This window comes from Myotis nattereri (assembly GCF_964212035.1).
Source record: "Myotis nattereri genome assembly, chromosome: 8".
Lineage (NCBI taxonomy): Eukaryota > Metazoa > Chordata > Mammalia > Chiroptera > Vespertilionidae > Myotis > Myotis nattereri.
In genome coordinates this window covers 42,798,622-42,825,117 of record NC_138083.1, presented here as the reverse complement: position 1 = coordinate 42,825,117, position 26,496 = coordinate 42,798,622, and the positions used below count along the sequence as shown (strand labels likewise).

At 42.1% G+C, this 26,496-nt stretch overlaps 1 protein-coding gene across 1 annotated transcript in view; it reads right to left on the bottom strand.

The window, feature by feature from the left end:
• Positions 1-26,496, bottom strand: part of ZNF532 (zinc finger protein 532) — a 93,717-nt gene that overhangs the window by 17,900 nt on the left and 49,321 nt on the right. The window contains exons 4-7 of the mRNA XM_081097115.1: positions 19,831-20,012; positions 15,415-15,591; positions 10,093-10,255; positions 6,424-6,705 (exon numbers count right to left, since the gene is read on the bottom strand). Coding sequence (XP_080953241.1) covers positions 6,424-6,705; positions 10,093-10,255; positions 15,415-15,591; positions 19,831-20,012 — 804 coding nt within the window. The remainder of the gene's footprint in view (positions 1-6,423; positions 6,706-10,092; positions 10,256-15,414; positions 15,592-19,830; positions 20,013-26,496) is intronic.

Here is a 26,496-nt window from a genome sequence, read left to right as displayed (position 1 = left end):
CCTTCCAACTCCTTATCTGCAGCACCAGCGCGGGACCCAGTGGGCATTCACGTGGCCCTGCTGTGTTAATGACTTCGAATCTTCTGCCTTGCTCCAGGCTCAACCCAGGCTCCGCTCCTCCCCTGCCAAACAGGAGCTTGTTCCCACTCATAACTTGGGGTGACTGCTGGAGAACCCACACCCGACCCTAAGACGGAGGGGAGGCTTCTGGGTTCTGAGGCAGCCTTGGGCGCAGGATTCACTTCTGAAAAAGGCCTGCAGCCCTTCTGGGTCTGAGGTTTTCCCACCTGTGAGCTGAGCGGGAACTCGTGACCTTCCAGTGTTGTCGATGTTACGATTCCTTATGAAGTCAGCTTCGGCCAGAATGGCCGTAATCCTTTCACATCCCCACTTATGGCATTTAAAATTATTGTCTGGTTTTGGGGGGCTCTGAGGTAATACTAACTTATGGACACAATCATGTGCTAAATTCTTAAAATCTAAAAACCTGATCTGTGCCGGTTGGATTTAGAACATATTTTCCTAAAGAAATTATAAATTAATGTTGCATTCTTGGGCAAGTACATAAAAGCCTACCCATGTAACAACAGAACCACGAAATTAGACAGATATTCTAAAACCTGACAAGATTTCAGCACCCAGTGAATGAAGAAACCGAATCCCACAGCAAAACTGGGTTCTTTGAGTCATGAAAGAAGCTGCTTTCCTCCCTCCCCCCTCTGCCTCAGTGGATCTACACTCCACCTGCCAGGGAGGCCACACCAGGAGGGAACCTGGGCACATCCAGGACTGAGGCTTGACTGGTAACAAGGGGAGGGGCTTAGGGGGCATCGGTCTGGTTCTGGGTCAGGGAACAGGGAGAGGCCAAGACTTTGCCAGAAGGCAAGCTTCCGGTTCTAAGTGTCATGAAGAGACAGCAAAATGTCACCTCCAACAAAAAGGGGGAGGAGGAGCTAGACCCACAGCAGCCACGGGACAGTGAAGCAGAGAGGAGGAAAACCGTGATGGTGACAGCAAGGGAAGTCAGTTGCTGGCAGTAGGCGATGTTTTTAATAAGAATATTCTTAAGCCAGCAAGTCTGGGTACATTCACCCGAAGCAGACAGAGACAGCGGCCAAGTCTCCTATTTCTCCTGTCTGGCTATGGCACCAGACCATCATCAGGGGAGTCTCTACCTCCTGAGGCCGAGGTCCATGTGAGAGATAAACAGGAAGGGCCCAGGGGGAAGTGTCTTTGGCGGTCTCCAAACTACCAGCAGCCCTGGCGGGCGACGCACTCACAGCAAAAGCATGCGTGTCTGTAAACACATTTCTCACTGCCTCCGGCTCTAGCCAGTTACTGCTCACTCACCTGGTGAGGCCTGACTGCAGAGCCACAGGAGCAAACTCCAAGCGTAACACACAACCTGGCATCTGTAGGGCCAGCACGTTAGCTGATCTTCTAATACCTGTTTAACCAGTCTGTGCTGACCCAGTCCCTTTGGGCGGTCATTCAGGCCAAAGGCTCCCATCTGCCAGGCAGCAAGGTAAAAGTGAGCTGCGATCTTTGGTTACAAAAAGGGGTGAGCCTAACTGGCCACACTGCCCATCCGAAAAAGCCTGGCTCACCAGCACTTTAGTGAACTCACTCCAAAGTACTGACTGAGAACACCTGGAGTCAGGCGGGAGCCTCGCTCGAGTGTTTCCCCAGAATTCTCTGAAAGTCCTTCTACAGGAAGAGCCTCTGTGTCCCAGGGAGCCCACTCCAGCAACAGCCAGCCCCAAACACGTCCCAGGCAGCGGCTAAGACGCCTGAGCCTCTCCAAAGCACCCACTGTGCAGGAAGATTGATGCAGTAAATTAGCAACAGCAAAGCGCTATTAACTACAACTGCAACTCTCCAGTGAGGCGGCAGGCCCCAAGTGAAGAATATAAGGCTGTTACACTCAACATCCTTCCAAAACTACAAACACACATTCATTTATTTGATGACAGCATAAACCAGCGGGTCTCAACCTGTGGGTCACGAACCTTTTGGTGGTCGGACGACCCTTTCACAGGGCGGTCGCCTAAGACCATCCTGCATATCAGATATTTACATTACGATTCGTAACAGTAGCAACATTACAGTTACGAAGTAGCAACGAAAATAATTTTATGGTTGGGTCACAACATGAGGAACTGTATTTAAAGGGCCAGAAGGTTGAGAACCACTGGAACAATTTTAACCAAGACTGACCATAACCTTAATCAATCAAAGTGATGATGGATGGAAAGTGCTATTTGCTAACTGTTCTAAATCCATACTGACAGATTCAATGAGACTAAAATTAAGCAATTTTTTGAAATGCCAAGCTTTTCTGCTCTGCAAAGAGCAGACTATTCAGCAGAGCGTTTGAGGAGTCTGGAATGAATCCATGTCTGCTGCTTACAAGCTGCAGAACCTGGGGTAATACATTACTGAACCTTCCCTGAACTTCCTTTCCTTGTCTGTAAAATGGGATTAGGCACAGCATGTACCTCATGAGCCTGTGTGATGCATAGATGAGATAATAAACAGTGCATGCCACATGGTAAGCCCTCAATCAGTGTTAACCAAACTGTTGTTATCATTGTCATCATCACCTTCCGATTTAGCACAAGGCACCAAAACCATCCATCGGTATACCATCACAGTTCACTGGCTCGGAACGTTTACATGCTGTCCTAACAGTGATGTTTCCCTGGGTGACCCAGTAAAACCAGATCTTTCCAACAACTTCCAGCCTGGTGAAGCAAACAACTGGGCTCTCCAGAGGCATTGAGCCAAATACACTTCAAATCCCTTACTGTGTGTAGCATGTTTCATACTTCTCGCTCATCTTAAACCCAGAAGGACTGGCTGGAAGCTGCTCATCACCTCACACGCAGTTCCCTAGATCTTGTACCTACAGCACAGGACACTGTGCAGTCACTAAAGCATGTATGACTCCTTTAAAAAGAAGAGGAAATTACACTGGATGTCTTCCCAACCAGCACCCATGCTTGATCCACTAATTCAAGAGTTATGTATTGGCTTACTCTGTGCTAGGGAGAAGCTCCTAGAGCAGCCGTGGGCAAACTACGGCCCGCAGGCCGGATCCGGCCCATTTGAAATGAATAAAACTAAAAAAAAAAAAAAAAAAAGACCGTACCCTTTTATGTAATGATGTTTACTTTGAATTTATATTAGTTCACACAAACACTCCATCCATGCTTTTGTTCCGGCCCTCCGGTCCAGTTTAAGAACCCATTGTGGCCCTTGAGTCAAAAATTTTGCCCACCCCTGGTCTAATGGGAGAGGGCCCCCTGCACAGAGTTGCAAGCACATATTAGGCGGCACACGCTGCCATGGAAAATGCAGGAAGAGGCCTCGACTCAGTCTGAGGGAACCAAGAAAGGCTTTCCTGATGTCGAGGCTGAGACCTGAAGGGTTAAGAGAAGTTAGCTCCTGAGAGGTGAAGAGATACGACTAGAGAAAGAGTAGATCAGAAGGCAGCCAGGAAGCCACTGCACCACTCTGCGGGCAACAGGGACATCACATTTTACACACTCAGAACTGCTCTTTAAAAACCTCTTTCTGCATACAGTGAAGACAATAATCCAGGCAAGAACACAGATAAATGAGTGAGCTAAAGGGGAGTAAGTGAATGGACGGGGAGAGGGCTGGATACCAAGCTCTGACTGCAGAAGCTTGGGGGTGGGGGTGTAGGTTCCTTGCTGGGCAGGCCTCAGGCTCCTGTGAATGATCCAAGAAGCTGAAACACTTGATAAGCGGTCAGATTCCAGAGACTGGAATGCAGGTAAGAAATCACAGCTGGAGACAGAGACTTGGAAGTTACCTGCACATTTATATGAAAAGTGAAGTTATGAGAGTAACTGAAATTCCTCAGAGAGAGAGACAGTTACATGTTTCCAGGATAGAAACCATGAAAAACCCAGGAGAGTGTAGTGTTCAACACTTAGGGTAAAAAATGCTTTTAGGAAAAACTGCTAGTTGTGTGAAATAGTGCAGTGAAGTCAGTAGAGGTCAAGTCCAAAATATGTCCACTGGAGTCAACAATGAGGTCATAGGTGAAGTGAGTCTGTTGACAAAGGTGAAGCTGAAACCCAAAGGTGTTCAGATCAGGGGAAAGTGGGAGTGGAAAAGTGCTTGCTTGGCTGTCTGAGAGGAGGAGGAAAGACAAAGTGCAGAAGATTTGAAGTTTGGGGTTTAAATGGAGGAGAGATGACATAAGCATTCTGATAAGAGGGAAGAAGAAGGGGAAGAGATACAAGTGTGTCTGCAGGCAGGGTGTGTGGAAGTGGAGGTTCCAGTCTGGCTCAGCTTGGCAGAACTCACAGGCTAGTGCTAGCTTCTAACTCATGTTTAACCAACCTTCTTTTCAGTTCACCAGCTTATAAAGACACTGCCTTCCCTCCCCCACCTCCCTTTAGTTCTTTCAGGAGGCTATGTGAACCCAATGTGAAACTGTAATCTAATCTGATGTGCCTTATTCCAAAAGGCAGGGTCCCAACTTCTTCAAAGCTAATCCTAAAATCCTACTAAGCCAAACATTTCCTCTGCGATGAATGGCCGCACAGCATGCTGGCGCACACGTCCGGGTCAGGGCAGGCTCCATGCTGCCATCCAAAGCCAATTGTTTAAGTAAGTGTTACATTTCATCTTATAGTCTAGATTCAGTTATTGTCATATGTGTAAGATAAAGACAGTTTGGGAGAAAAAATAAAGAAACAAAGAATTCTGAAAAGTCTAAAACGGTTACAGAAGTCTCAAACGTACAAGAGATGCAAGGACTGGACTGCTGGCTAATTAGATCTGCTTCTGTTGTAACATTTGTGAAATCGGTTTGGGTGCCAAGGAAAGACTTCTAGAATCATTAACACATCCTGCTGTAAAATAACTACTGGTATTTACATAGATGGCTTATCACGTATTGACCCTCAAAAACTACGTAATACTTACAACCCATGTTTTGAGAGGCTTTGGCCTATTTAGAGAGCCTGATGTTGAGATGATGAAATGAGCAATGGGCTACTAATGCCATATATATTCCGTAAGCAACACATTTTTATATGAAGAGATACTGAATTAAGTATAGTTAGACCAAATGCAATAAAAACATTTTTATGCTATTTGTGATCACTGTGACTGATGTAGTAAAACGGTAGCTTCGTGAGTAGTTCTAATAAATGATTTCAACAAATGAGATTACAAAGCAATGCTTAAAGCGCTTCATGTAACAGGGATCTAATATATACCAATTACAAATCAATTCCTAGGCACTCTTTACACAGGTTCCCCAAGGTCAACTATGTGGTTTAATTGGTTTAAGTTAAAGTAGTAAAATGGTTTCTTTCTTTATAGTGTAATGTCTCTGGAGCCACTAATCAATTTTAGAATCACTAGTGGGACAAGCTGGTACTACGTACCTCTGAGTGCAATACATAAAGAATACAGCGCCTGTGATGTATTCCTATCTAAAAATTCAACCTGAATCTAATTAAATTTCTAGATACTATGGGATAAAGAGAAACAAGTTAAACAGTATCAAAAGGAAGCCATTACCCAAATCCAGAAACTCGGGCGACATATATCCAATGTTTTGAACAACTCAACGGCACATTAAAAAATAAGGGGGGGGGGGAGGGGGATGAGGTCACATAAGTAATACCTTAATCAATAAAGAAATTAAAGATTGAAAAATAAAATAAAATTGCTATAGAATAAGAGACATTTCAGTTACACAACAACTAATGTAAAGCAGACTCTCTCTGGATGCTGACCAGAACAAACCAACTTTGAGAAGGTCATAATAATATTAAAAAATAATCTTGTTAGTTCAAGTCTAACAATGAGCATTTTTTAAAAAAATTTTATTACTTGGAAATGTGTACTTATTATCTTAAAGAGAGAAAGAATATACAACTCAGATTTATCAGTGATTTTGAGTTCCAGAGCTTCTCCTAGATACTTTACGGATGAGATCCCTCTTCCCACTACCAAACTCAGGAAATAATCACCTAAGTCATAAAATGCTACTAGCAGTTTTCAAAACATCCACTTTCCTTCTCTCCTTTTTTCTCTCGTATTTGTCATGGGGCTAAGAGGTAAACTCACACATTTTTTAACTCTGGTTCACCTCTGTTCTGTTTCCTCACGGATGTGGTAGATAGCTCACAGCCAGCCTTGGTCGGAATAAGTAATGGAAATTATTAGCAAAACCACAGAACAAGATTGGAAGGGCTCGGATATGTCCCTTTTATAGATAAAGAAACTGAGGCTGAGAGACACTGAGTGATTTTTGAGGTCACCCTACTACTTACTGACAGACGCAAGCCAAGAACCCAAGTCCTGGAGGTCTGTTGGTGGGTGCGCTTCCTTACACCCAGGGGGCTGGGGCGGGGGTGGGGCTTTCACGCATACCTTCCCGTGCTCCTTCCTCACGTGGGAAATGTAAAGATCTCTTTGCGTGAATAGGCGGTCACACTCCCAACACGTCCACCCAAGGCTGGCCACTTTCTTGGGTTCCATTGATTTCTTCACAGGAGACGAGGATTTCTTTTCCAACATCTCTTTCCCGTTCATAGATCTGACGTCCTCCTTGATTTGATTTGCTGAATTTTGAGTTGCGGGCTTAATGCTCAAAGGCAAGTTTATACCCAAGTTTGGAGGCCCTTCAATACTTTTCAACGATCCATGCATAGACTATGTCATAAAAAGAGAAGAAATATCTATCACAAATCACACCACTAAAAGCGAGCGCATGTGGGTTATCTCAATGCATAGGACGTTCACATGTGACTTACATTCACTCAGAAATAAATATTCATATATCAAGAAGAAATCCTAAGCAGAATATGTGCTTTAAAAAGATAAAGAAGTAGTATTTGAAAGTCAACTAAATATGCATTTCTAGTTCAAAACTATTTTTGAAAAGTTATTTGCTTATGCCGTTCTGAAACTGTTTAAAGAAGGACTTCAGTACTGAGTCCAGATTATTCCTGACACTCCCAGTCAGCACAGGGGTCTTCTTACAACAGAGCACCTCTGGGAAAGAACATTTCACTTTCACATACTGGTAGGTGTTCGAGGCCCTCAGTTAACCAACTTTAACAAATACCTCAGACCCATATGCTAACAGCAAACCCTTCTCCTCCCTTTCATATTTTTGGAACACTTGTAACAGTTGAGGGGTTTGCTGGAGTTTGGGGGGTCATTTTAATCTCCGTGCACCCTGTCTAAATCCATCCTTTCTTACTGATAGCACCCAGACTTGTGAACTAACTATACACAGTAGATACTCAGAAAGCCTTAGCTATTTATCCTCATTATCCTCAATAGCTATCTTTAGTTAAATGCTCAGGATTTAAAGTTCGAGTGTGTTTGATTCTAAAGAGGGCTCACATTGTTTTTTGTTTTGTTTGTGTTCTAGAAGCACGGAGTAAAAACAGACAAAGGAAGCGAATCAGCCCATGCCTCCCTGTGGTTTCTCTTTGCCTTGAGCCTCTCCTTAGAGCAGTGTCCAGGCTGTGGCCAGCCTCCAAGTTCTCAGCCGACAGACATGACGGGCGCGTCCTCTGAGGCCCCTTAGTGCAGGCAGGTCCCCCAGGTGCTGGCTCCGGCTCACGTTCTCAGGCCGGGTCTTCCCGAAACAGAGCCGAGAGTAGCCAGCCTTCCTCAGTTCTGCTCACCCCAGAAGGGAAAGGGGTTCTATAACTTTCTCCTGAGCAGAGGTTACAGGTCCACCCTGTCACAGGGGCCTGAGCTGCAAGTCCCATGTTCCTTGGCAAAGAGAAATCTGGGGTGAGAGACGGGATGTCTGGGCTCCCTAATACTGTGCTTTGCTTCCAGCTTCTGGCTTTTTACAAAACAGAAGCCCTATTTTAACAGTTACCCATTTAACCCCCCAAAAACTAAATCCCAGACCTAATAAACTTTCCCTACATTTTTAGGCAAATGCATTTTTACTGAGAAGTTGAAGAAAGTATTAAAGTATTCTTTTATAAAATAACCTTATGGTGCTAGAGAAATTACAGAAAAGCAGCAAAAACTTCTGCAGTAACAACAAGAGAGCAATGGAATGTGTGCTAGAGAATTTCTAACTTACACATCCTATTTTCACATGGTAAGTGAAAATAAGATTATTTAGTTAAAACAAATTTTTTAATAACAGAAATTCAACTTAATTCTTTCAGAGTTGAGTTTTCCTTACCTCCAGTCACAATAAATAACTTGAAAGTTTACTTTGAATGTAAATGCCAACATGGAATAAACCTGCATTTCACTGGAACTAAGAAGTGACATGAACTGGGTTAGACTGGGCAGCTAGAGACCTGCCTTTAACACATGTGGGGAGACTCTGCTCCTGTGCTATTCCTCCCAATTCCTTCCTCACAACGAGCTGACCAGCACGGGCATTAAGGAATGAAAATAAATTCACAAGGGCTATGTACATATCTTAAAAATAACAAAAACAGGCTGCCCCTAAAACTTGATTTTCATTCTCACCCATCCCAAACACACCGAGGCGGGGTAGTATTTAAAATGTATAAAACATACTTGAAATGAGACCATTAAGTGAGTGGTCACTCCCACTATTTTCGTATCATGTCCTATAAAGGTTCGGATGCATGAAAGCAATGCTTTCCTCCTGTAGCCACAGATTCTACCCCTCCTCTTCAGCCTCTATTTCTTGGGACCTTGTATTCCTCCAAGTTCACTATTCCCACAGGGGAGACCTTAGCCACCAAGTCGACGATGACCCACTTCCAGATGTAAAGGTGAGTTCCAGAAAGCAAACACCTTAAAAGCCTTTTAAGGAGTAACTTTCCTTTGCGTCCCCTCCCCCATATAATATATTAAAATATTTGGGTCTAATCCCAATTACCCTACATTTTTTTTTTAACAGTTTTCAGTTTTTCCTGATCATTCATTATGCACTGTCAAGACAGTTTTATAATTTTAGCAAAACCTTTAAATATCCTAAGAGGATTGCACTGTACTTCAAGTGAGAATGATGAAACACACCACCCGGCCCATGCGCTTTACTGGCCCTAAGAATGTCACACCACCACTACCTTCGCCTGGCCTCTAACGCGCAGACTCATGACGACAAGAAGTCCTGTGCAATAGGCACTATGCCCATGGGTTCACATATGCACAACACAGGAAATTTCAAGGCTCAACTGCCCATTCATTTAACTAAGATGAGACTAAACTAATTCAGACTTGATTTGCTCTTTCAATAAATGGACCTTTTTGTGTAATGTATTAAAACAGAGAAAAACTAAGGAGAGATTGAATTATGATAATATTGAATCTGTTGTTTCTCTTTATTTTAAAAAAGTTAAAGTCACTTTAATCTCTGAGAGCTAATGGATATTCTCTCCCAATCACATAGGAATAAACTTGTTTTACCTACCACAGTGGACAGCTAAGAGGCTAGGACTAAGCTCAGTCCTTCGTGAGCTTAAAAGGCTGTAAAAAGATTAAAATGTCCCCTTTGAGGGTTAGAGTTAGTAGTCCAAGTTGGACATTTATTCATTTCATTAACTGAACACCACCAGGTGCTAGGCTATCCTGGACATTTCATAGTCAATTTACATGCAACCTTGATAGAAGGGGGGAAAAAAGACTAAAGATGCAGGCACATCAATTACAATGCAAACTGAGTCACTTAATTTCAAGGGAAAACCTTCATTTTTCCAAATACACCAATATTTATACATATCAGACAATTTGTCAGAGTCCCTTTCTATTTCTAAATCCTATACGCCAAGTTTCCAAAAAAGTGAACTCACAGTCATCATTTTCACCTGCAGAAAAAGAGAACCCTATCACTTTATTATGATTTTAAAATCAGTGCATGCATTTGTTACTTTGTGTTGATCTTTCATGGTATGCAGATGAGGACTTGGGAATAAAAGCACCCTTCAGTGGAGTGAACATGTACATTGCTCATTACCATCAACCAGCATCCATCCCTTCCCTCGACAGCCCACATGCCTTATGGTAATCTGCTGCTCACCCTTGATTTATGACCAATGGATGGATCTGGGATTCATTTAAAAGACATGAGAGAGACGCACACACCTTGATATGGTCCATCATGAGTTGCTTCTGTGCATATAAAAGAGAACAGTCTGGACACTTGAAAACAGACACCTTCTGGTTTTCGATGTGTTGGTCAAAGTGGCGATACAACAGGGTTTGCAGGGTAAATACGGTGTCGCACATGGAACACTTATATATTATTCTAAAACAGAGAAGTGCATGGACACGTCAGTCAGCCCCCACCGCTCAAACCAAAGGAACTTTCATCTCATCTCAAGACTTCCGGAGGCAGCAGCAATGAGAACACATAAACACGGTAAGAACAAAACAGTTTAGCGTTGAAATAAACTTTTGAAGGCAACTAACATCACTCAAGTGCAGGTCAATCTTAATTTTTTGGGCAAGGACTTAGGCACATTTGCTTAGAAGTCTAAATGAATGACCATTTATGACTTTCAGATCTACAATGGACAGGTTTTCATAAGGTCTCACTTGGCAGTTAGTAAACACTGAGCAAAATCACCACTGATGCTTTTTTTTTTTAAGATCAGACAAGGAATGCGGCTCAATGGTGGTGCTCTAACCTGAGAAGATTTTGAGGAATGCACTAAGTAGGCCCACTCCCATAACAGCCCCGTAACAGCGCAAGCTGTCACTTGTGCCAAGTTTTCACCTGGACTTAGTAGCAATTTTACACTTAAATGTCAACATTCTGTTCTTAACAAAGAAAGTCCACAGAAAGGAAAATCCACACTGCAACACCAGAGTGTGCACTGGGCTTTCACTGGCTTAAAACACGCACGTCCACTGCAAACGATTTCCGTACCTCATGTTACTACCAAGCAGCCTCCTTAAGTTAGTTTTAAGCTAACCTTAAACCTCCTTCAGCACCTTTAACCTTCAGGACATAATACATTCTATCCAATGACACCTCCCACAGAGGCTCAGGCAAGAGCTGTCCAGAGCAGTGAATGTTCCTAGACTCCTGGCCACCACACCTTCGCCTCCAGTGAATGTGACGGGTCACCTGTGAACACCCTGCCCACAGTAGGTCGCCCACCGTTCCAGGTCACCCTGGTCCTTGGGGGAGGTCCTAGAAGACCTCTGTCTCCTTTGAAGAATGATGAGAGTAGGTGCAAAGTTCTAGGGAGCAGCTTAGGAAAATGGCAGAGAAACAGTGACTGAAGGTGAAAGAGATGAAAAGGGAACGCTGAGGTTTCACCTGGTATTTCAGCAGCAAAGCTAAAGAAAGGAATGCCTCTTGTATCCACTTGTCTTTCCTCTCAGGGCCTTTTCAACAGAACACTTCTCATGTACCCTCCACCCTCGCTGTGCATGTATTTGTCCAAAAACTACAGATTTAACTCCCCCCCCCCCCATAAAATTTATAAATTTAATTGGAGTGAGTGACATGTTTTTACAAGGTCTTGACATGTTAGTTTGGCACAGAGCACAAGCACCCTTGATTGGGACGGGGGCAGTTTTTAAGATCAGACACAACTTCACCAGACTGCTCCAAGGTGGTACACTAACATGCCATGGCAAAAATGATCATTTCCTCACTGCCTGAAACAGCTTGGATTTTTAAACAGTCCAGTAAATAAGAGCAACTGTGTAAAAATGTTGAAATTATGTTGCAGACATATACCAATGACATGGAAAGATTTTCATGAAAATTAAAATAACAGGTAACAAGACAGTATGTATGTTGTGGTTACACTTTTTAAGGGGGTGTAGAAAAAGAACAGAAGGCATATATCTACCATCATCTCTGCTGGATGGCAATACACGTATTCCTTTCATTGTTCTGCTTATCTGTATTTCCTGATGTTTCTGTAATTAGCATACAGCAATAAGGGAAAAAATAGCCTGAAGAAAATAAGTAAGATTACTAGGTAGGCTACGAATTTTCTCAGGATTCTATTCTTACTTTTAGAAATAACTACTTCATGACAAATGGCATAGCTCATTTTATACATTCTCCATTCCTTTGGAGTAGGGCTTTGTTTGGTTTCATTTGTTGCCTTCTACTTAATAGCAAGGAAAGTATAAAACAGCAGAGAATCATTTACTTCGGCTTTTTTCAGGGGAACAGGTTGTTAACATATTATCAGAATTCTGCCCCACAAACTGCTCTAAACACAAAGGGGAAATGGTGACACCAACTGCACTAGATGATGCGGTAATGACATCAGCATGACAAGGGCAGGCAGGCACAGCGGGTCCTCAGTGTGACGCAGGGAAGATTCCAGCCCAGGGTGCACTTCCCGAGTGCATGAGCAGCTGTTCCAGATGGAAGAACGCTGATGAGACAGGACGATTAAATGCAACATGGGGTCCTGGATAAAAGACAATGTCTCAACCACTGGAGAAATTTTCATGGACTCTGTGAATTGATTGGGAACGTAATCGATACTGACTCCTGACTGGGAGGCAGAGGCAGAAAACACTCCCATCTTTATGTCATGATGCCCAAGATTCCTACACAGGAGAAAGACAGCCACAGAGAAGGTACAAAATGAGTGAAATGGAGATGCCGACAACTGGGGAATCTGAGGGACGGGGTGCAGGGGTTCTCCAGAGTGTTCTTCCAGCTTTTCCCTGTAGGACAGAAATTATTGCACAGTAAAAACTGATGCTAATGAACCGCACAGGAACCTCAGACACACAGGGACAGAATATGAAGATGAAGCCAACACAGTGGAACCACCACAGGAGCCTGCCCGGCAGTGGAGGAAAGGCAGTCACAATGGGAGACCTGTGCTCCCAGACCATCTAAACGGGTGCAGCACGGTGAGGAGACCATGAGGAATGCAGGGTGTGGGTTCTCAGGGGTGTGGGAATGGCAAACCAGAAAGTGTGCTTAGTCCTGGACGTCATAAGGCTCAATGAATGGCAGAGGAACTAGACTATAACCAAGGAGGGAAGAAACTGGAGCGGGTGGGGAGAGGGGAAGGAAAGAAGAAATAGAAAGTTAAAACCAAATACCCACACCCAGGTCCACTGGTAGCAACCAAAACTCTCCAGAAAAGAGTGCTGCCCTTGAAATGGGTATGAATAAAGGTTCTAAGCTCTGATATCCCTGCCACAAGCCTCCTCCATCACAGACTGAACTCAACCAGGTGCTCTGCACTCTCCTGAGCACCACACGCTGCCCTGGGAACTCACGCTGCAGCCGCTTCACAGGACACCGAGGCTCCGCTAGAGCCGTGGTCGGCAAACTGCGGCTCGCGAGCCACATGCGGCTCTTTGGCCCCTTGAGTGTGGTTCTTCCTAAGCCTTAGGAGTACCCTAATTAAGTTAATAACAATGTACCTACCTATATAGTTTAAGTTTAAAAAATTTGGCTCTCAAAAGAAATTTCAATCGTTGTACTGTTGATATTTGGCTCTGTTGACTAATGAGTTTGCTGACCACTGACATCTGCTTGATGCCCCCTGAATCCCAGGGCCACAGTTCAAATTCTGCTTCGGCCCACTCCAAAGTCCTCTACCCTGCAGCTACGGTGGTTCTGCATGTTTTCTTCATTAGGAACTTGTTCAAAAACTCTTTGTTGTTATACAATTCTAAACTCTGAAGTTCTCATTTACCTACTTACATACATTTGAAGCTGGCAAATAAAAGGACGGCCCAAAGCAGCAAAAGAAACTGCTGTCTATCAGATGTCAAGGAAAACACAAAAGCAAACGGACACAAACTGGATCACCATAAAATCCAGTATGGACACTGAAAATGATCTCAAATTACCCAGAAAAGATGAAACAGTGTTCAAAGTTTCCTTGTATACAGCAAGGAAGCATGCCTGACCTTACACTGAGAAGCAAGGAACAGAGCACTGGACAGCACCTGGCACATAGTAACACCACATAAACGCATATTATAAACCTGGTGATATGCCTGTCCAGGTGGCTTGGTTGGTTGAACATCGTCCCGTGCACCAGGTTTTGGGTTCAATTCCCAGTCAGGGCACATGCCTAGGTTGTGGGGTCGATCCCAATTAGGGCTCAGCTGATCGATGTTTCTCTCACATCTCTTTCCTCCCACCCCCATCCTCAGGTGACATCTACAGCTATGTAGATTTCATATACATTTCAGCAATGAATTTGTTTTATCTGAATAAAAAACATAATCTAAAACTTTATTCACTGGAGGGAATGACTATATTACTGTCCAGCAATCAGAAATCTTGCTGCCATGAACACTGAAAACTAAAAAAATTCACTAATGTCCGTCTTCAGAATCGACACACCAAGTTGTATATGGATCCCCTGACTTATAATCTGTCTCATTTTGAGGATCTACAAAGATCAGAGTGAAAAAAAGAGATTAGAGTAAAGGTCTTATTAGAATAAAATTCCGTATTATCATAGTTTTTAGTAAACATAGTCACTTCTGTAGTTTTAGTCAATAACATTTCCCCAAAACTAAAATTACAATAAAAGCCAAATATATATAATATGGCATATCGACATACTCTCTCCCTAAATTCTCCTTGATTATGGAGTTAAGGGCAAATATATAACAACAGATGTGAGGCTGCCAATCTAGTCTCACATAATCATCAAATTCCACACTGCCACAAATAATACAGGGGCAGGGAACCGTGGGCAGGAAACCGTGGGCAGGAACTAATGCTACAGAGCCCCCCACACTCCGTACGTGGGGGCTGTGTGCTAGGTAGGCATTTTGAACCTAACCTCATTTTATCCTCCCTCAAATGCTGGGACATAAGCATTCCCCTCCCTTAACGGGAAAAACGGAGTTTGAGACGAGGGTACGTGATGGTCCAAGTTCACACAGCTGGTGGGTGGGGGTGGGATTCTGACTCCGGTGCCCATACTCCCTCTTCTTTCCTAAGCCACTTCTATTGTGGGCAGGCAGCCCACAATTGTCTGCTGAAGCACGACTTCATCACGAAAGACACACAAAAAGCAAAAATTGAAAACACCAAAAGCGAGACTAAGGCAAAAATGAAATTTACTAATCAAGGACATACACTGGCAATGAAATTAAATTCCATAACCACTGTGTTAAGTTGACTTCATCTTATTAATGTTCCTATGAAAAGTGTATACTGTAAGAAAGAAACTATGAAAACATCGAAGGATGACAGTTTTTCATAGTTTTCCTAGAACGTGTTAAAATTATCTAAGGAAAAAGACAGAAGTGATAAATACAATAAGGGACATTTTGGACAAAGATGTCACCTGAAAAGAACTGAAAGATTTAGGGAGCTATGAGCATCAGAATCTGCCTGGTGGCATTGTTTTTCTTATCTTAAGTTGTATTCCATGGAACTCCTACCTCCTCTAAAGCACTAATAAATTAGTGGAGTACAAGTCAAAAGGCAGTGTGACTTACTTTGGCTCTCCTATCTTGATGCCAGGATGTTGTGTGTAGGCATGGGAATGTGTGCTGGGGGCAGACTTAAACGCCATTGGACAAATAGAACACTTGTAGAAGACTTCACAGTGAGAACCTTGGATGTGAGACTTCAGTGCGGCCACATCAGAGTACACAACATTGCAATGTACACATCTGTTAGAAAAATAAACACAGAGTCATTAGCACGAGACCATTACATGGGTGTAACTTAACTGGGTAAAAACTGAGTAAAATGAACACATTTTAAGTTTCCAATAGCTTTCTGGAAGTAGGTTTTGTTTTTTTCTAATGATAGAACATCAAATTATTTTTATGTAAGGAAGAAGGAAGATCATGAAGAAGAAAAATAAAACTCAAAAGGTCTACTTTTTTTAACATCTTTAAAGTTTCTAGAATTGGATGTCCAGACTCCAGACTGTGGTGAGACCAATGGATCATGGGGGCCATGATCAAGGCCAGGAACACAGCAAGCCTGTCTTGACTTCTGGCTTTGGAGGAGGCTCCTACATGCTGGATTATGTAGGCGGGCCCTGAGGTTCCTCCCCACCCCCTTTACCCGATGGCATATCCAGGGGAAGAAATCTCCCTATCTAATCCTATGTGTCATCATGGAGGGACACAGAGGCACACATGAGCGCTGGGTCCGAGGCCAAGGCCACTGTTCCTGGTCCAGACTGCTGTGGTTAATGTATCCGGAGGTTATGGGTGCCCATTAGGTAGCAAAGGTTAACCACCTAGTTTGTCTCCTAAAAAATAAATTTAAGTCCACTCCAATTTAAGAAAAGACATGAACGATAAACTTCTGAAAAACCAACACCTTTAAATAAATTGTCTCTAGCTAACCTCTTTACCTCTTGAATTTCTAATAATTCAATTACCTTGTTTCTCGTTCCAATCTACTCCTACAGAAACACACTGTAAAATGTAGAGATACATTTCTCCCCAACCTCATCTTTAACACTCAAGGACTCCTAGCAACACCGAGTGTGTGTGACCATTTGATGACCTGATTGTCCTTCTCTGTTGACATCAACTATGTGAATGGGAAAGCCAACCTGAGGAATGAAGACTGCAGACAGGGCCTGCCTTCTAGGAGGCAGAGCTTAGTGACGGCTCTATTAATCTAAGGTACTTCTATTCTTAGATCCCCCTTTTGAATTCCTGGAGATACTCCCAAAGCCTCAGGGGAATGGCATGCTCTGAATGACTAGTGTTCTATAAAGCGTGCCATGTTAAGCTTTGCAAGCATTTTATAAAAACCATTATTAATGCATTAGCATTTTAAATGGCTTAAAGCATATTGTTTAGCAGCAAATACAGTAGCAACACTAAATAACAACAGGAAATAATTAAGGAAAGCTCCCCCATCTTGACTACTTTTATTTTAGGCAATAAAGCCACCCAAGCATCCTGAAATTATTCCGGGTTAACCTGAACTTGTGTTGTCTTGAACAGGTTATTATTGATCCTCTCTGGGCTGGTTTCTCATTTGTAAAATGAGATCTTTTTTTTTTCTTTTTTTTTTTTTTTAGTCCTTCCCAACCCCAGAAGTCTGTGAACCCCATGAAAGAGAAAGGTGACATAAAACAAAACCAGATGGGTTACTAATGAAACAGAAGCATCCTCTACACCGTGAGTCATACACAAAAGATTTTTCCCACAAGGGGTAGAAGGGTGGTATTCAAAGGGCAAAAAAACAAGGAAGGGCCTAAAGGAACAAAGAGCTCATTCTCTGAAGTTGCCTGGAGTGAAAGAGTAAATCCTCAAGAAAATCAACAGGACATTAAAGAATCTACAGGTGATAAAGGAGGTGGCTAAGGCTTGGTCCAAACAGCATCATGGAGGCCAAAGGAAAACCCTCTGCAATGGAAGGAAAGAAAGAAGAGAGAGAGTTGCAAAATAACTGCCAAGGCGTGGGAGAAAGGTTCAGGGTAACAAGAGGAATGCAACTAAGACAAACAGAAGTCAGAATTTAAAGGGGCCACACAGTATCCTAATGCTACTAAAAATCAGTCTGTTAATATTTAAATCCTTTGTGTTCTGGGTATCAATCAAGTTTCTCTTAATTTTTTTATTTTAAAAATGTTTACAGTATAGAATCTAATAAAATTCCTCTTTCTAGATTCAGATCCAATGAATCGAGAAGCAGGAAAGTTCAGACAAATACTTGACTTTTACCAAATCAACCACAAGCTAGAAGCGACCCCCCTCATTCTGCAGGAGACGCAGTATGATCAGGAAAGAAAATGTGGCACACTGAACCTGAAAGAGACCAAAGAAGACCTGGAGCGTGTTAGATTCCTCTGCCAAAAGAAAACAAAATAAAACCAAACAAAAAACCCTAGAAAGCCAAAAAGAAGAAAATATACAAGGCCAAGGGGCTGCTGCGTGAGCCCCAGTCCAACAGTAGACCGGACCATTATGTAAAACAGCAGGAAAAAAACTAAGATCAAGCCCAACCTGCGTGGCTTAGTCGCTGAGTGTTGACCCGTGGACCAGGAGGTCACCGTTCGGTTCCGGTCAGGGCATATGCCCAGGGTCGCGGGCTCAATCCCCAGTAAAGGGTGTGCAGGAAGCAGCCAATCAACGATTCTCTCATCACTGACCCCTCTCTCCCTCTCCCTTCCTCTCTCTGAAATCAATAAAAACATTTTTTAATTAAAAAATAGTAAGATCAAATTATTTTCTATCATCTAAAGAGGCAAACATGAACGAAACTTCAGAATACACAAATACACAGTATTTTTACAACTACTATAAGCCTCATGTCCAGAAAAAAAAATCTATACTAAACACAAAAAATTTTAGGTAAAATTCAAGACCCCAAATAGAAGCAACTCTGTGAATGTGGCAAAAGAGGGGGTGGGGGGGGGGGGTGGGGGGGAAGAAAAGGGAGCTTCAAAGTCTCTGTTTTAAGTAGGAAAGGTATCAGGAATAAGTAAAGTTATCGATGTCCCACTTTCTGTATTCATTCCAAACTAAGTTTACTTTCATTCTATTCAAAAAATAAACAAAGCGTGTGAAGAAAGTTTGGCACCTGTTAAAAGAAGAGCCTCAGAACATGTTGTCCATCACTATCACACAAAGAATCCATACAGGGACTTTCTATCCGTGGGGAAAGAACCACGGCATCATTGTGTACAGAATCTGGGGAAGCAAGGGCACCTCCCATGTGTGACTTTCTTCCTAAGCACTTAGCATGCAGTTGATTACCCTGTTTCACTCTAACATCCCAGTGGAGATGGAGGAAGCATCACACCAATTTTATAGACAGGGCACCAAAGAACAGAGATAACACAAATTAACACATGACTAGCAGAACTGGTACCCAAAAACTCTGGTTTCTTAACTTCGAAACCCAAGGTTTTCTACTAGGGTAAATCCCAACTCATTAAATATTATGCATCACAAGTCTGGAGGCATGAGACTAAAACGTGAAATAATGACGCCATAACCAAAATTTAACTGAAATAAGACTATCAAATACACCACTGGACTTCATTTTTATAGATCATAACTGTATTACAACTAAAAAAAAAAGTCACTGTATATTAACAGTCTAACTTTGAAGACACTAGGCAACCAAATACTTAAGTTTAAGACAAACACACAGTACAGTTATACCTCTATTAACAAAGACACTGTTAGCGACTGGTTTTCTTGGTGGGCCTTCACTGGGTCAAAATATAAAAGGCACAGGCATGCATTTCAAAAGGTCACAAAGTGGAGAACAAAGTTCAAGTGCCTCATCAATCGATAGTAACTAAATTAACATTAGATTCGTCAGATGTTGCAAAAGACACATCTGAGCATCGTAGGGGGCAGTGAAAGGGGTTCTAGTCAAGATGTGTGAAGAGAGGGAGAAGCCTGGGCAGAGGTGATGGAGAAGAAGGACTTGAGAAGGTTACCTGGGGTGGAAGGCGCTTCCACAAAGAGAGATGTTAGGAAAGAACATACACCCAATCTATTATCATGACAAAATAAAAGTAAGAAACCATCACACCCTTTCTGATTGAGAGAGGAAAGATTAAGAAGTACAGACATGCATGGTATTGTTATAGGAGTTAAAATGCAAAGGAAGACATACAAGTATGCTGGAAAGGGCACAGAAAGAAAAGGCTGGAACAGTCGATCAAAGCCAAACCTGCCACATGCACACTTTTGCCCAGAAGGCTCCATTCACCCTTAGGTGTGTGTGGGCCAGAGGGCCACGTCCACATTCAAGGATTCAAACAGATCAATTCTACCACAGACGAGCTCAGTTCCCAGAGGATCTGTTAATCGAGGTATCACTGCATGACCCTGGACACAATATGCACAGACCACTCCAAATGCTGTGCGGTTAGTAAGTGAACAAGCTTTACTTGCGCGTTAAGTCGACGAAATACTGACCGAAAACCAACTCTCCGCGTGTAGTGCAGACAGTTCTTGGTGACGTGGGTCTGGAAGTGCACCGACCTGCAGATGGCCCCGCACTCGGGGCAGGTGTAGGGAGATTTGTGCTGATGGATTCTCTGGTGGGATGCATAGCTGCACTGGTTGGGAAGCAGCATCTGGCAGATAGTGCAAGTCTTCTAAATAAACCAAAGGGGGAGACAGGGTTGGTCCTACGAAGTACTTTCTAGCACGCAAAGAAGCTTGGTTAGACCTCAAAATCTCTACACAGCGGACATTTCAAATATGACGATAACTGATTCTAAGCCCAAGGAAAAAGCAAAACTGAAAGTCACATGTTCAATGAAAACTTCCTTACCCTGTAAAGTAAAAATAACATTTACTAAGTAGTCAGGCTCATCCCAAAGTATGAAGAGAATGTCAGCTTTAGGTAGAATTCCAATTTTGTTACCTTTGCATTTTAAGTGTAAAGAAGAGGTAGCAGAGAGGTGTTCTTGCAAATTATGTAAGCAAATCAACATGAATGTGTAAATACAAGTTTATGGGCATCTATCTTGACAGTAGTCACAGTTCTCACAACTCAAAAAACGGTCTTTAAAATAATAGAAATGAATTAGAGCCTAATCCAGATTAGATATGTGCATTTTAAGTCACCTCAGTTGTTTGCCATCTGAAAAACAGGAATGCAAAAGAATGCCACAGCAATTAGTTGTGTGTTCTTTCTTTTGTTTGTTTGTGGCACATGCACTGATCTCTAAATGGATGATGAACTGGACATTATATGGCTTATAAGTAAAACCAGTGAAGTCAAGTTCAGAAACATAAATTTAGATATTAAACTGAAACTTTAGACAGAGCTTAAAATCTAATCGCATATGAAATGAAAGGGAGACTGAAATCCTCTTTGGAAAGGCTCTGCATCATTAAGTAACCAGGGAAAACTGAAACACTATTTTTCATCCCTTAAGGTAAGCACTACACATGGCATATTTTAAAACTTAAAGTAAATATAAACTGAGGGCTTACTACTTCCATCCCAAAAATAAACCTAGCACAGCACAAGATAAAATGTGTTGGAACACTATTTGGATCTTCATGCAACAAGTGTCTACTATCTTCTAAAATGTACAATTTGCATTAAAGTCTGTTTTCTTAAAAAGCCTCACAACATAGGCTCTAGCTAAGGTTAAAATGATCTTTTAACTGACAAAAGAATTACAAATTTTTTAAGGAATTTTTATTCTTTTAGCTTTTGAATCAAGCCCAAAAATTAATGTTTAAACTTCTGAGCAACTCAGACTAAGAAAAAAAAATCAGAAACTCACTTGAAAATTCTTTCTTGTTTTTCTCCTGAAAGAACTAAAATACAAAGTTTATCCCACAAAATGTTTATTATAATCACAGAGTAAGAACATTACAGGCAGCTTTGACGAGGTTAGCATCATTAAAAAATACCATTCCTTTTCTAATAACAATATACCAAAGGTTAAAACAAGCCACGCCAAAGAAAACCAATCAACAGATTTGTTAATTAATTATTAGATCCTGTTAACATCTACCTTATCACAGGTACTCATTTGTTTCTCTGAACTAAAATTTTCTACTTTCACCACAATCATTAATCTCAAGCAGTGAATTATAATGTCTGAATTTCCACAGCATCTTAGAATGTCTTGCACTTACTTAGGAATAAAATCAACATATTCTATACTAAAGGCAAATCATATTTCATTTATATATATATAGATACTAACTCCATTCTACTGTAAGTCAAATGATGAACTACACACTTTAAATAAATACATTTAAATACAACATCTCATTTAATTATCATAATAATCTATGAAGTAGACAATATGATGTCGTTATACAGATGAGGAAACGGGGTTTGGAGAAGTTAAGAAACTGCCACGGCCCCACAGTTAGTAAGTAAGAACCAGGATGTGAACTAGACGCTAGGACTACTTCCAAGGCCTGTGACGGAGTGCTCGTGAGGGGGTGTCATGGGGGTTACAAGGAATGAACAGACACAAATACACAGGAGAAACACTATTAGCCAATACCCCTGAATACCAACGGTGACCATTATGTTAGCATTATAGGTGCTCCCCCTCCCTCCACAGCTTCACTTTATCAAATGCATTGTGGTTAAACTATTTTCATAATAGGGGAAAACAGCATAAAAAGAAAAATCTACAAAGGAGACAAAGTATGTGTTCCGTAAAAACTGAGAAATCTTTCACATTATCCCTCATCAAGATATGTATATCCTTCACAATACACATGAAATTCACAATGAATTATTTAAATGCTCTTCCCTATTGGACATTTATACTAGTATGTTTATAAAACATATATAACTATATAAAAAGTTATGAATGTGTTGGTGAAAAAGCTTTGTTTCTAACAAGTTAACAATAAAGTATCAAAATTATTCAATTCAAAACAGGTTTTGTAAGTTATTAAGTGCTCTTTACAATAGAAACCTGTGACTACAAACACTGAAAAATGTTTAGAGTTTTGGGGTCACCCAAACACCAACATATCAGCCCCAACTTCTCTCACACCAGTTCTTCCTGTCAGACTGTGTACGGGGTGGTCCCCCCACCGCCTTGGGGCTCTGTGAGAGCTGGGTCCAGTTATTACTCCCAGCACCACGCCAGCCACTGACCAGCTACAGGAATGTGCATGATCCACATCCACCAGGCAAGGCTCCCCACCCTCTTTAGATGCAGAAGTACCAGGAGAAAGTGGGAGCCAGCGTGGACTACAGCCTCAAACCAAGATGCTTTCATATTCTGCCATGATTGAAAAGGAAGCACTGGCCACTGGGAATCACGCTGAATGAGGACCTCAGGTTCAGTGTGCACATACACATGCGTATACATCCGTGCACACACACTGTATTTTCTCCCACATCCCTGCTGCCACGCCTCACCTCCATTCCGCTCTGAGAAAAAGCATGCTGTTTGGGTTGTAGACATTTCTCCTAAATGCTTGGTGCGACATCCATAGCTTTAAAGTCACGTAAGCACAGTTCACCAAACTATACGCACAGTTCACCAAACTATACGTCCTCAGATTTTAGTCACCGTGCCTGTTTAGATAACATTGTAATCCCTGCTCCTGAGAGAGTGGTGATGCAAAGGCATGTGTCCCATTAGCTTCTCTGGGATCCTTTGCATTCATGGCCTCGACCCCCTTCTCTGGATTTGGGGGACATATTAGGGCAGAGGAGCAGGCCAGGATTTCTGAGGTCTAAAAGAACATAACTTTCTTCCCATTTTTAATTTAAACAAAGAAACTACAATATATCTTAAAATTCTAACTCCCTACAAGTTGAGGCTATTTATAAGAGGACAAAGCAATTTAATGTGACAATACCTGCCTTTTGAATAGAAAAGAGTAAAAGTACTGAAAAGGTTTAAGTGTCTTCTGACATTTTATTTACATCATCTAAAAATGGATAAACGTTTTCAGAATTTAAGCTAATTTCTATTCTGGGGCAGACTCATTTGCTCAGAAAACTGCTACTTTTTCAAGATAGTACTTTTCAAGTCAGGAAACACGAGAAGCTACAGGAAAACAAAGCTGAAAATTAATCACGATTTACACTTGACAACTACTCGCATTGCGCCTTCTCTGCCCACCTTGACACCGAAATCGATGGCTGCCTCTCTCGTGGGGGCTGTGGGGTCCGGTATCCTATGGCCCTCTTAAGGGTTCAGGGGTAACAAGGAAACAATTCTATGTGTTTCCATTCATATTTTGTGGAGAAAAATAGGTACAAGGGGAAAAGTGATAAAGGCTAGAGATATGTGAGTTAGTACAGCATATTTATGCCTAAATCCCAGAGATCAAAGACCTGAGACAGCAGGAGACACTGCATCTAAAGATCAAAACAGCCAGCTTTACAGCCAACCCAGATGCGAAGTAAGCTGTTTCTGCCTCTTTAACAGCAGCTCTATAATCTTCTGTCTATAGCATAATTACCAAAAAATAATAATAATGAAGCACACTTGTTTTCTGGCTTTCACATTCACACATCTTCACAATGACAACGCACAGAAAGCATTTCATTTCCAATCTCACTTTAACGGAAATAAGAATTACAGCAGAAATGACTATATGCCTTTGTTCCCAGAGCTCATTTGGTTGTGATGTTTTTCCCCTCAAATTATTCTGCTGCAGTAAAAATCCCTAGTAAGAGTTGACAGTAAAATGGGCAAATTTTCAGAAAACAATTTGGTCAACGCACAGAATCCATTCAGATAATAATCAGTGGAGTACAGAGTTACGTGAAAGGTTGATAACACTGAAATATATACTAAGATGGGCCTCACCTGACTAAAATTAAAATGAAGCATTTCAGAGAGCAGGGCCAAAAACCAAAAGTCCTGAGCCTTCAGTTAATGATGTTTGGGGCGGGCGAGGGAACCAAGGTGGCACCAGTTTCCAGAAGCTGCCTAAGCAGAGTATTTCTAGAAACGAGGGCTGGCTGGGCTACTCAAGATAATTTAACGTACTTGGTACATTGTATTGACGATGCCCAGAAAGTTCCTGCACGAAACTGAATCCCTGAAAATGAGGACCAGGACAGGTAAGTCACCTTCACCTGCACTCTTGCGGCTGGCCTGGATGTAACTCACGAGTCAATTCTCAAATGATTCCTATGGTCTCACACCGTAAAATGTTGTGTCTATATCACTGTTATCAGCATGAACCAGGGAAGGAACAATGAATCAGAAGTCTTGCCTTGAGTCCCAACTATGCCACACACTGGGTATTTGTATCTTCAATTGTAAAACACAAGGGCTGACCAAAGGACCTACAACATCCAATTCTATGGCTGATGGAGACTCTACAAGAAAACTGATTTTGCCAATTTTTTAGAGGTCACTGAGTGCGCTGCCAGTCTGTACTTGGCTAAATTTAGCCCTGGTTTCACGGAGAGGTGAAGCGATGACATTCTAATACATTTAAATATTAATTATTAAAATTTAAGTTGTCAGCTCTTCAATACTTCATGGAGAGCAGGAAAGTTTCTCTGGCCCCTTCACCCACTCCTCTATTCAATGTGTCCCAAAGCAGGGGTCATTAATCATATAGGTTGGCATACAACTCCAACCGGGGCAGATCAACTGATGTCCAAAGTCCGGTCGGTGCCCGTGTGCTCCGTTTTTATTGCACTGCGTGGTCTGGTGCGTCTGGGAAGGGAAGTGATCCCCCCATGATGTCCTGCCACCTCGTCCTCTCCTTCAGCTGCCTGCTCCTGTGAGAGATAAACAGATGCAGGCAGGACAGCTAACCCAGACCTAAGCATGCTCCAAGTATTACCCCATATCATGTACCAGAGTGTGACAGAATTCCACGACTTGGACTCGAGCTCCAGCTAAACCATATATTCCAATCCTACTCTTAGCTTAGACCTGTCCCTGAGGGCCTCTGAGCACAGGGACAGGTAGTAACAGAGTGGCACTGACCCACTAAGGCAATCATTGCTTTCACAGAACATCTGTAAGAGGAGGAGCTGCTGCTGGCAAGTCAGAATTCAGCAAGTGCCATCATAGCCTTACTCTATCCCATTACATACTGGCAAAGTCCCACAAGGCTAACCACGCAGGTGCGAAAGATGGTGAAGGAGATCTGGCATGTACAGACACAGCTGGGCAACCAGAGAGATCCTTGGCTGGTTCAAACACGAACCCTTAGAAAACTCAGAAAAGGATCTGATCAAACCATAAACAGGAGTCCAAATATCAATGAGTAGAAAATGAAAGATACAAAGTGAAGGAAGATGGTGACTGCACTAAACCAAGAAAAGGTTGTTCTCTAGAGGAAGGCTGAGGTCTCCAAGGTTGGAGGCCACAGATGTCAACGGGGTGGAAAAGAGCTTGACCGCAGTCCTTTTACAGATGGAGCTAAGGAAAGGGATGTGCACTGAGCAAAGGAAATGTCTGAGAGTCAGAAGAGAGACTCGGGGAGTCAGATGGAATGCTGTCCTCCCCGTTGTTTAGTTCCAAAAACAACTGAGCGTCACGGGCTGAAGCCTCGGGCAGAGTCCAATGATGTAATTCCAATTTCTCCTTGAAAACAGCAGCGACTTTCAGGCATTTAAACAACAGAGTGGCACTTTCACTTCCAGGAAGAGATGGGAAGTCCCTTTCCTTATTCCTTCCACTAAGCACAACTAAAACTCCCGGGCATTGTGTATAAAGCAAACACAAGCCTCTGAAAGGCTGGGAGATGGGCAAGCTGGCCAGGGAACCAAGGAATGACAGTGTGTAGAAGACTCATAATTACAAAATAATAAAAGAAATCAAAGAAGATGTAAGTAAATAAAGAAATATTCTATGTTCATGGACTGAAAGACTCAACGTAAGTAAAGATATCAATTCTCCCCAAAACTGATATACAGGTTTAATTTAATTCCTATCAAAACCCCAACAAGATTTTTTATACATATTGACAAGACTATTCTAAACTTTTTTATATAGAAAGGCAAATAAACTGGAATAGTTAAAATTTCTGAGAATAAAGCTAGAGAAATCAGTCTATTGGATTTCAAGACATTTTACAGTTATAATTCATATGGTGATATTGGTGAAGAGATGGACACATAAATCAATGGTACAGAATAGATAACCCAGAAATACCTACACT